Genomic DNA, 11,868 nt, shown 5'->3' on the forward strand with positions numbered 1-11,868 from the left:
ACACTCTTTACCTGCCCTGCGATTCTGTAACTCACTTTTCGAACTCACACAGCGGTTTTCGCATCGGCTGTCGCTCTCAAATCAGTCGTGAAGCAGTCATTTTATGATTTGGCATTCTGAAAAGGTGGGAGCTTGTAGTTTATTCTTGTGTGAGTTCGAAAAGTGAGTTACAGAATCGCAGGGCTGACACGTTTTTTGTGTCTTAACATCCTCTCCATACGTTACTTTACCGCGTGAGCGTGTGTGCAAAAATAATAACTCGTTTAATTACTTTTGAGATTTCAATGGAAAATAACGTGAACTATGGTCTTCAACAACCTTTGAAGCGGAAGTAAAAGTTGTGGTAACTTGTGGAACGCGTAATAACAAATTGATTAGATATTTTTAGGTTCCGTGGTCATGTGTCAATCAATGCGAGGGCGTTATATTGAGGATTTACTTTTACCTGTTCGATGATGAAGCATTTTATAAGAGTTTATTTTTGGACTTCCCAATATTTATACTTTCTTTTTGTACAACTCATTACTCTTAGAGAGCATTATATTATTTCTAATCGTGAATTAAAAGTAATAAACGGCGTTGGTGTAGTGTCTACCAATGGAGTTTTCTTTCTATGTGTACGAATAAGACTAAGAAGCTGTACGGTGAAGGAAAACGTAAGTAAAAGGGCATGCCTTAGACACAAAAATCGACGCCGTGTACAGAAGCTTGTGATCACTTGCAAATTAAGAATAATAAATAATCAAGAATCTTGTTCTGTAGAAGAAACATCGAAATTTTAATCAAATAGATAGGGTTGCAGCGTCACTGATTTTTTTAAGCCTATTAATTATGTAAACAGCTGATTTAAGGAAGAATAAGGCAGCAATAACACCCTATTTGGGCCCCAAGTAGGTATATTTTAAATAACTAAACTGAACTCTTATTGAAAATACCTTATGATTTCATATGAATTGATTTCTTGACCAAAATCTTCATATGAAACAGTTTATAGTAGGTCTTTATGTATGTAATTGGCGATTCTTTAACCAGCACTTTTCTAGATAAGCTGTCACACAAACTAAGCGACCAGAATCGACAGATGTTTATTGCCAAGAATTGCAAGCAATGGCGGAGAAGCTCACAATTTAACATCCATGAGTGGTCAATCGTTCTTCCCCATTGCTTCGCGACAACGCGCAGGCTCACACTTGACTACAGACCATAGCAAAGATAAAAAAGTTACAGCTGAAAGCTCTCCGTCAACTTACTCACCGGACGTACAAAACGCGATCGCTAACTTCATCGCCTTCACCGGGTAGACTTCTATAGTAAAAGTACAAACTGCCATCAAAATGGAAACTTTTTAAGTATAGATGATTTTTAATACAATATTTTTATTTATAATTTGTATACTTTGAAATTTAAAAAAAAATCTCGAATTTTATAGGTTTATCAATTCAATTATCAACGAATAGATATTATTAAATTTAAACAATGGTAAATACTCTGATTAAATCATATTTCGTTTTAAATTCAGTTCTTATCAAGTCTTCAAGAAAGATAAATGCTATTCATCTTATGATGTAGGCTTAGTAAACATTCCATGTTTGCTTTCATAATGAGGTCTTAGCGTGCCAAACAATTTGCCTAAATGACAGCAGCAAGTAGTTGTAATACGAATATCGTTCTTTTCTAGTACATTCATAAAATTTTTAACAGTAAATTATTTAGTTTAAAATATATATGATAACCAATCATTTCTGCGTTGATCACTTCATAAACCTATATTGTTTTCTGTATTGGACATGTCGCAAATTTTTTATGTAGCTTTTTTGTTTAATTCCGGTTTCACACGGTTATTATCGCCATTCGAACAAGTTATTGGAAATCCTGTCTCTCTCATAAATATAGGGTTTAAAAGTGGCGGTTGGAGCATATTTGTTTAACAAATATGCGATTGTTTTTCGTTAGAAAACATTAGAGATGCGCGGGGCATCGCTTACGTGTGGAAAACAAACTTTCCCGTTTCACCGCAGAATCCTTTTAGCGATCGCCCTACCGTGGACTAGGTGGAAAGCGGGCAGCGAGTACCTACTCGTATGTCTGCGGTAATAAGGCTTTGTGCAGGAATAATTTAAGATTCAAATTAAGGAAGGAATATGTCCACTTAAAATTTACGGTTGCATTTAGATTGTATCGATCACATTTTTATGACATAATCGTAAAAGAATATAGAATGGAATAATATAAAAAGAATTTGAGGAAAAAGTCGATATTCCTGTGGTATAGGTAGGCAGTTATCATGTATCGTATATGACAAAAGAAAGAGTTTCAGAAAACTTGACGCCCATAAGTTAAATAAAACGCAGTCAAACTTAATACTTAATTTATTTTGAGTATTCATATATTTCACAATGACGAAGGATGTTTAAAAATGATAGAAAAGTCATTCAAAAATGTATTATTAATTTGTCTCTTATAACTTGGGACCACATATCGGATATTTGCGCAATTCATACGGAAGCGAGATGAGTGTGACTGACATAATGATCTGACCATTACGAGCAAACATTTTTACCAGAAATGCTCCTCTCCACTTATTAGATAAATAATCATTAGATTTAGCCTATGTCTGTGTTTATATTGCAATTGTACTTATCTATGTCAAATTAAATCAACCAAAAGCACAATTATTAAAAAAATGCTTTTGCTTTTTTCATTATAGCAAAAACGTTATTCAAAACGTTCATTACCAGCTTTTTTGCTGTCTATTCCCAATCTACGTTGGCTGTGATATTTAAAATTTTCCTCGTCTGATTCCACAACTCCTTAGTTATCTCAGTATCGTATGTCAGCCAGTGATTTATCCACTCTCGGCAAAATTTGTAATGCACACCACTAACGCTACCAATCTCTGGGTCAGCCGCTAGGAACAATATTTCTTTCGCAACGTCCTCCTTGGGCTGCCCAACTAAATTCACAAATATTTGCGACACGTTTCGAATCAATTCTGGTACGTTGTCCAATATATCTGTATCACGCACGACAAATGGATCAAATGTGTTTGCCGTCACTCCAGTATCCTTCAATATATTGTCTAATTCTGCCGTGAATAAGGCTACCGCTAATTTGGAGTTCGCCAACACTTCTACTGCGGAGTACCGTCCAATATCATTCCAATGATCATAATCCAAATGTCCAACATACATTGACGATGCTGAACTGTTAATAATCCTACTCGGTGCTGATTTGGTCAACAAAGGCAGCAGAAGGTACGTTAATAGAAACGAGCCGAAATAATTCACTTGCATAGTTAGGTTAAGTCCGTCTTCAGTTAAGCGATCAGATAATCCAACAGCACCCGCATTATTTATTAACACGTCTAGTTTATCTTCACTCTGTATATCGCTGGCGAAATTTCGCAGTGATTTAAGAGAGGCTAGGTCCAACAATTTATATGAAACGTTTGGGTTTTTCGTTACTTGCTGTATTCGATCTCTGGCTCGGATAAGTTTTGTTTCGTTTCTACTGGCTATTATAACTTTAGCTCCTTTGTGTGCGATATGCTTAGCCGCTTCGAAACCTATGCCAGAGCTTCCTCCAGTGATAACAACGGTCTTTCCGTCGAGTCGCGAATTTGTGTTGCACATTTTTTCAATACAATATCACTGCACAAAGTTGATCAAGTTACTGTCAATAAACAGGAAGTAAAGGCTGTAATTAATTCATTGCGTTTGTTATTATTTTTTATTACGAAAAAGGTCTTGTGAGTTACCATTGTTTCTCGATTCTTTTGTCTACATCGGAATGTGGGCGATGATAAATACATAGCACAAATTATTAATTCTTATCTGCTTTGCTCGGAACACTTTAATGTTTACTAGAGAAAGCTTTGCGTATGAATTGTTTTTAGTATTTAGTCATACGAAGGTATTATATCGAGTTCGGTGTGATATTAAATAGTTACTATCGGTGACCTTATGGTTCATAACCAGTTCTGAATTATGACACTTTTAAGTACAATCACTTTTTACCTTCTATAAGTAATATAGGATACCTGTACCGCAAAAAAATAAGTCATTAAAATAAAACATTGCTTCATGATAATTAAACATATATATAATAAATAATTACTTAAATAAGACCATCAGTTTTAATTAAATCCACAGCTTTCTCTGCCATACCGATGATCACCGAATTTGGGAACAAAGAAATCGGTGATGGGAAGATGCTGGCGTCCATCACTCGTAGACCTTTAACTCCTTTTACTCTAAAATAGGAAAAATTAAAATTTAAAAACAATTCAGTCTTGAATTTTTCTTTTTTAGCAAAGTTACACGTAATTAAATTGACACACTCAAACATGTATTTTATAACTTCCAACAACCTTGACGGTTCCGTGGTTAAACCCCATGTCGTCTAACCGTCTAATTTGGATCCCAGCGAAATAATTGTGGTTGAGTTTAGGGTTGGCAGTGACACAATTCTGATCACAAGATATACAGAAATAACAACTACCTATTGAGGTGGTGTTCTATTCTTAAATTTAAAATACTCGTAGACGTTTCTTTTTATAAAAAAATAACTAAGAAAGAAAATTGTGGTAATCTGGAATTACGACATAAGGATAAATCTTTATTTATCCACTAACATCGTGGTTTCTTCAAAATAAGTACGTAATTGATACTAATAGTTGCGTAGTATGGAACATTAGACAGCCGTTAACTTTAACAGAAAAATCTACGATTGGTAAGATATAGAAACCGCGTACTAGCAAAGACTTTCCTTGATATACTTGAATTACTCTGATTTAGAACGTTGTTTGGCTCTTATAGAGCAAAATCAAATTTTAAGAAATACAATGCGCGCTTTAGAGATAAAACGAGATAATAGTACCTCAAATGGTTGTCCAAAACGGTGCCACCAGCGCAAGTTCCTCCCACGTGATGACCGGTGACGGCCACCTCACGTGTGACACAGGCCAAGTATTCATCTGGAGGACTTAGGGGTCTTCGGGGCTTCGGCGGTGTTATTGTTTTAGGTTTGGTTCTTTCTACTCCTTTTTGGTATTTGAGCCTGAAAAATATTACGTATTAATAAGGTAACGTAGAAAAGGGTTTTGAGTTAATATTGTTTTTTTTATATAATAAATGACATGTTTTAATATAGCAATACAATTTAAACATTTGTAAGTAGATTCATCTGAAATTGTTTTAAATATAACTGCATTAAGCCTGTAATGAAATATGTTCCAGATCTTGTTTACATTTGTGCCTTGGTGCGAATTGTTCTACTTTTGATGGTGATAATTGTGTTTTTGCAAACGTCGGTAAAGATTTAAGTAAATAAATTTTAAATACTTCTTCCGTCTCCTCTGCAGGCCAAGCTGATCCTGGCTGCTGTATCTCCAGAGGCTGAGACATCTCTCGATTCTGGGCCAATGAATCTTAGCCCCAATATCCTTAAATGGCTTCGTTGATATCAAACGCTCTGCACGACGTAAAGCTATAAAAGAAAAATATTCTAAATAATATATTTGACGCGCAAGGTAATGGTTGCAGCTCTTAGGATTTCCATACCAAGCATGTTATGAAACAAAGTATTTGGGGATTAAAAGGAGGGAATTCCTTGAACTGACAGTAAATAAAAAGTACCGCAGAAGAAGAACTTAATTTTCCGATAAAATATTATTTAAATATTGATATTTATAAATGTAATGAACGCTTGAAATATCAGATATAAAATATAGGTATACCTTTCACAATACACTGAACGTCATACTCCTGGTGCAAGTAGTTAGGGTTGACCACTACAGGCACTGTGGTACTGGTATCCCGAAGAGAGACAGAGCCTCGGCTTCGGGGCTGAACACATGATGCGAGGAAAACAAACCCTTCTTTGCTAGTGTCGTTGTTGAATGGGAACATGTCTCGGAAGACCTTAAAATCATTAATTATTAAATATTTTTATATGTTTTGCATCGTAAAAGTAATCCTATCTAAGCATCCGAATTTGGCGATTAACGAGGTTCTAGATTGAATCATTGTTCTGTTTCTGTAGACACAGACAATGACATTTTACTTATAAATAAAAGAGATCCAGAAATGTGTCTCCGTGCCTTGGGATTACTATTACAAATTATTTTCAAAAGGGCAACGTAAGTGTCACTATTCTTTAGATAAAACTATAGTTATAAATCAACTGCAAAATAATGTATATATTTATTGTTAGATTCCTAAATCATATCACCTGTGGTTTGTAATTTGAGAGGTCTCGCAAAAGTCGCTCGCTAGTGGATCCCATTGTGAATAACATGAGTGCAGACATATTTTTATATTCGATACCGGCCACGGGTGGAAAAGATAAATATCCTGAAATAAATAATAAATATAGAAAAAAAATTTTGAAAAGAAAAACAACATGTGCAATATATATCATATTGAAGTTTTAAACCAATTTTTATATCTAAACATTCTAAAAATTCCCATATTATAAGATTTCTTTTAATATAATAAAAATTAAAGAAAATGTGTGTCATTTTTCACCTTCTCCCTTCCAGTAGTAATCCCAGGCGGTGAAAAAGCTAAAGACTTTAGCCAGTGTCACACTAATCGGCTTTTTGATGCTAACGTAGAGAGGAACGTTCAAGTGGTCGTGAAGGTTTCTCCCCATTTGGCTATTTTCTACCACAGGGACTATTTTCAGTCTGAAAATATAAAATTCTCTATGATGTTGGTCGGTTAGATTGTAGAATTAAGATTTACGATCTTTCTTTACTTACAAAAAATTCATAGCACTGGGCACTGATAGCTTATTATAGCTTTATTTTTTTGATAGGCGCTATGATCTTGTAGTCAGGAGCGCATCAATTACTACGTCGCATATAACTAATCACTCTATACCTTTTTAACAAGTCCCGTGGTCCAATACCAGACAACATCAATATTTGTGGTGTTTTTATAGCTCCCGCACAAATTATAATCTCCTTATTTATAAATATGTTGTTTAGATATTTGTGGTCTTCCAGCACGTAAAGTGAGGACGCCACTTTGTCATCAAACCTCACCTAGAAGCGTTAATTAGATTTAATTGTGGGGTTTCTATTTGATACCGATACCTTCGTGTTATACTAATTAGAAGTAGATAAATTTGGTGGTCGATATTCATGAGGTTATAGTGCTCCACGTCAGTTATTTATGTATTGATTATGTTTATAAAAATTTGTCAATTTTTTAACCAAAGCTAATAGTTATAGTTATAAAATTGAATTACTTTTTTATTAGAATTCTTTACGCATAAGTTCCAAAGAATTTTTAACGTTAATTAAGCTAAGAAAAAATATTATACAATTTTCTATTATAAAAAAGAGTTAATTTCATTTTATTGATGATATTGACAAAAACATTCTATATATTCTTTAGCTCAAGGGAAACTGGCCTCCTTTCACACGTCCTAATTAAAAGCAGTCTAGGTGTGCAACATATTAAAACTTACAGATACAGCCTGAGTTTTCAACATGACATGCAGATTGGGTCTATTTAGAGCTGGTTTTAGGTACGCATCAAAAGCCTGATGTCGGCGTCCCGATAAAACTGGCGCAGTTGCTTTACGAAAAAGAGTGTAGCGGTCTCTCAGCCTAGAGGATGCTCGCTTGAAGGTGTTCATTAGTTCGTTGTTTTCGTCTATTTTCTTAAGGTGCATCGGAATCTACAACATATAAAAAGCGCCTTAGAAAGTATATATGAAAAGTTATTAAAATACTTTGCCCTCTCAATTAAGATTTCCTTAACAATTTCATCTTACTTTATGGTTCAACCTATCCAGAAAAATTTGTATGTAAAACCCAGCGAAATGAAAGTAAGTAAAGTTGAATGGATGCCATCAGTATTGAGGAAGTTCGATATTAAGTAGAATTATGATAATTTAAAATTTACCTTAGACTCATTGCAGTATCCACCAGCCACACATGGCGATTCAAATTCGCTTTCCGTCGTGCCGAATGCCTTCAAGAAATATGGCTTTAAATCTTTGAAAGTCCAACCATGAAAACCTAATTTCGACCACCTATAGAAAAAAATACCAGGCTAAGAATAGTGAAATAATATAACAAATTAATTTATTCTATTTGTAAATTTACCTATTATAATCTTCAGGCAATCCAAAACCGTGAAGAAGAAAATTTATCTGTCCAGAACCACCAAGACCTCGGCCACGTGGTATAACTGGTGTCTAGGAAATACAATAACAAACTATAAGGCAGAATAATTACTCTGAATAATAATTACCTATTTATTAATCTTGAAAATATAAAATTACTATCTAGTTAAAAAATCTTAGGCATAGAACTTACCTACATCAAATTTTATTTACGAACGATGAAGTCTGCTAAAAGACTTTTCTAGAGCTAAAAGCTCTTTCAGTATTCTTAAGCAAAAAATAAAAATAATGTTTACCTGATTCCACATTCCAAAAGACGAGTACTTTTGTGGTTTAGCATGAAATGACCAGTCATTAGGCCCTTGCTGTGCCGCGGTGGCCGTCAAGGGTATTTTCGTAAAGTATCCCATATGGCCCCCTGCCTCTACAAGAAGCACTTTGACATTGGGGTCTTCGGACAACCGCGATGCAATAACACATCCTGCTGTTCCAGCGCCGACTACAACAAGAAATAATTTTGTATGCGCTTCGAGCAAAATGTACAACCTTGGCTCGTACAGAAATAATGTAATCATTCTAAAAAGTTTGAGTTTCAGACCTTGCTAATTAATTGCGCTATGTGCTGTTTATTAAGTACAAAAATTAACTTACCTACAATATAATCGTATCGCCTTTCTGGCTTCTTGATAATACTAGGATTTGTATTTAAGTACTTATGGTATACAACATAGGAAATACACGCGACAACCAAAGCGGAAATGTAAAATTTGAACGACATTGTACTTCTAGTTTTATGTGCAATAGTGTAACTGTTCTTGTATCTTAATTCAGACGGAGCCTTTGTTCTAATTGGATTGGACAGAGGTGAATAAACTTACCCTTGTGTAAGTCGATACTATTTTGTTTCGTATTTTCGTTATATTATACAAAGGTACTAGTAATAAAGTTCCTCTAATTATTGAATATTAAGAAATGATTGATGGATAATTCATTGCTGAGAATTATAAACACAAAATTTTAATTTATTTTTTGTAAAGCTGAATTGAAACATAGTAGACCAAATGAAATTATGGTGTTATTAACACAATTTATCGTTTAAATATACATAACTATGAATATTCTCATTTATAGAGTACTATGGTTTAAAATGTTTGCATCCCCTGAATGAAAACCTAAGAGGATTAAGTCTCGGCGGTAGAAATCAATAATTTATAATGATGCAATACATTATGTTTTACTATGATTGAAAGTGACCCAATTTAATGCTCTGTGCATAATAATAAGAAATACCAGGAAATTTTAGCTGGAAACTAAAAAAAAAGCTAGAAACTTCCAAATAGCAAATTGCCCTTGACTTTATGCATTAACCTTAATGTTTCTTGAGACTTTTATTAAGTGGGTAATAGAATTGCTTATCAGTTAATAAAATAAAATTAAAAATATTTTTGCTATTACAGCAAAATGAAACAATTTTACTTACTTAAAGTACATTTATTATTTTAAAATGTTTCAGCTAGTCTGACAATATGCTGATTAAGTTTGAATAAGAAATATTCCATTATTTTTAATTGTACACAGAGATAATTTATAATTGTATCATTACAAATCAACTTCTCCTCCATCAATTAACATTTCTGAAGTAGCGGGTACCACCACTGGAGCCTCGATGACCTGTTTTCTTCCTTTAGCATCAACAACCTCGATAGTTTCAGGTTCAACTTCCATATCAACTGCTTCTAGAGCTTGCCTCTGTTTTAAGCCAGCTGCTGGTGATCTATAAAAGTATGATTATACATTATCTATTAGTATCAAATAATTTCCTGTCAAAATATAATTTCTTAATACATCACACTCACATTTATTCACCTTTTTATTTGTATTCAAAATTTTAAGCAAAAACTTTTAACTCAGTTTTAAGGTTACAAAAATAATATGTATTCAACAATTAATTTTAGTGTAATTAACAAGCCAAAAACTTGCTGGCGCCTTTTCTAGCAAATGTAGCCAATAATGAATAAATATTTTAGAATGTCACTTTGTGCCTATAATTTAATAGCTTGAGAAATTAAATTACCTTAAATTTACAAGCTAGAAATGAATTCTATCCTAGTATTAACCTAATATATGATATGGTTTCCTCAATTGCTGTCAAAAGATATTCTTACCGTATTAGTGAAATATCTCTTTGGACTTCCCGAACATCTCTCTGCCATTCCACTTCCCTGCCCTTCCTCAATCTCTGCATTATGTAATTATTAGAGCGTCTCTGACGAATTTCTTCCACTTTCTTCATTGCCTCGATGGTTTTGGTCCATAATTCTCTGTTGTATTTGACTGGAGCGTGTCGACGCTTTTCAAACTCAAATGATGGATCAATTGCTAATTCCTTGCCTGCCGTTTTACGGAAAGCTTTAGTCCATTTAGTTTTACGTGGGTTCTTCTTCTTTTTGAATGCTGCGTGACATTTTGAACGGCAAAATCTGAAAATCTACGCAACAAAGTTAACCCCAAACGTTCAAGGTAATTTTGTGTATGTAATTTGCTAATAGATATATTTCGTTTTATTTACCTTGCAATCATTTCTCACAAATTGAATCCCATGGCCAGGATAAATCCTGGAAGAGCAAAAATAACAAGTTTCTATACGCATTTTCACACGTGCAGTTTAGATGTTTTGACAGCACGTCAACAAAAGGAAGGTTTTCTTGTCCAACGCAAATTACAAACCATGACAGATGAAAAATGTTAAAAAATTAAAATCGCATGAGAGATAAAGTTAAATTTTATTTAATAGTCACGAAAATAAATGTAACTACTTTCACTTAAAAAATTATCTAATAAATAAATAAAATCATATTTTTTATATCAAGTTTTGCTTTAATTTGATACACCTAACCTTGGTTATATAACGCCACCTAGGGGCAGAAAATAGCAACGCAAAAAATTTAACGTCTATCGTGCAACGAGATGTCACCATATGTACTAATAATAATATGTTTAAAATCGTGTGTTGACTTATAATAATAAATTAATCAATCAAAAAAGTGATAACTGGTGGTACGATGCTTTCGACCTTTTTAGCCTTGGTTCTATATTGTTCTTGTATAATATATAAACCGTTAAATCTTCTTGACATTGTCTCAATCGAAATGAAAAGATTAACTTTTCGAGTCAATTAATTTTTTTGAATAAATTCTAACAATGCATTTTTACACATAAAACTCTTATAAAAGCAATTAGTCATTTATATATGTATGTTCAGTAATCGATGCTATTAGAGGAATGTTTAGCTACTCAACACAAGATGTATGAAAACGATAAAGTCATATTTATGAGAGGCAACTTAGCGACTTAATGAGAAACCCAGCTAGTTACCGGTACATCACATAGTGAATAGGCAATACTTTTCAGTTGACTGCCCGATTTATGGCTTTCCTAAAATACCGGTGTTTACATCGTCGGTTGTACGTTATGCGCCTAATTACTTCTACGTACGTATTCATCGATATTTTGAATACATGTAGGCAACTTAGGTGATGGTTTATGCTTCATAATATTATGACGCAATTAAGTGAAGAATATTTTGTCGTTTATTATAGCTCCTTAACCCGAACACATTGTATTTTACATGGAAATTTACTTTAGGTAATCACAGATTCATTCAGTGCCTTTTAACCGAAAAAAATATTGTTTTGTTTAGGTATCAGACAGGAATATGTTACATATTTA

General features: G+C 33.6%; 3 protein-coding genes across 3 annotated transcripts; all 3 read right to left on the bottom strand.

The window, feature by feature from the left end:
- Positions 1 to 2,355: 2,355 nt before the first annotated feature.
- On the bottom strand, positions 2,356 to 3,696 carry LOC125050612 (retinol dehydrogenase 13-like). The gene has a single exon (XM_047650565.1). It carries the CDS (start codon positions 3,630 to 3,632, stop codon positions 2,751 to 2,753), a length of 882 nt encoding a protein of 293 aa, XP_047506521.1. The 5' UTR covers positions 3,633 to 3,696; the 3' UTR covers positions 2,356 to 2,750.
- A 383-nt stretch (positions 3,697 to 4,079) lies between these two features.
- Positions 4,080 to 8,953, bottom strand: LOC125050611 (neither inactivation nor afterpotential protein G). Its single transcript, XM_047650564.1, has 12 exons — positions 8,791 to 8,953; positions 8,436 to 8,638; positions 8,120 to 8,211; positions 7,917 to 8,046; positions 7,477 to 7,689; positions 6,885 to 7,048; positions 6,528 to 6,688; positions 6,232 to 6,353; positions 5,738 to 5,921; positions 5,343 to 5,487; positions 4,879 to 5,058; positions 4,080 to 4,252 (listed from the first exon to the last, which is right to left on the bottom strand). Exons 1-12 carry the CDS (start codon positions 8,915 to 8,917, stop codon positions 4,117 to 4,119), a joined length of 1,857 nt encoding a protein of 618 aa, XP_047506520.1. The 5' UTR covers positions 8,918 to 8,953; the 3' UTR covers positions 4,080 to 4,116.
- Positions 8,954 to 9,658: 705 nt separating this feature from the next.
- Positions 9,659 to 10,865, bottom strand: LOC125050505 (probable ribosome biogenesis protein RLP24). Its single transcript, XM_047650399.1, has 3 exons — positions 10,709 to 10,865; positions 10,305 to 10,627; positions 9,659 to 9,913 (listed from the first exon to the last, which is right to left on the bottom strand). The coding sequence occupies exons 1-3, from the start codon at positions 10,787 to 10,789 to the stop codon at positions 9,739 to 9,741; spliced, it is 579 nt and encodes a 192-aa protein (XP_047506355.1). The 5' UTR covers positions 10,790 to 10,865; the 3' UTR covers positions 9,659 to 9,738.
- Positions 10,866 to 11,868: the final 1,003 nt, after the last annotated feature.

Source organism: Pieris napi, chromosome 6, assembly GCF_905475465.1.
Source record: "Pieris napi chromosome 6, ilPieNapi1.2, whole genome shotgun sequence".
Taxonomy (NCBI): Eukaryota; Metazoa; Arthropoda; class Insecta; order Lepidoptera; family Pieridae; genus Pieris; species Pieris napi.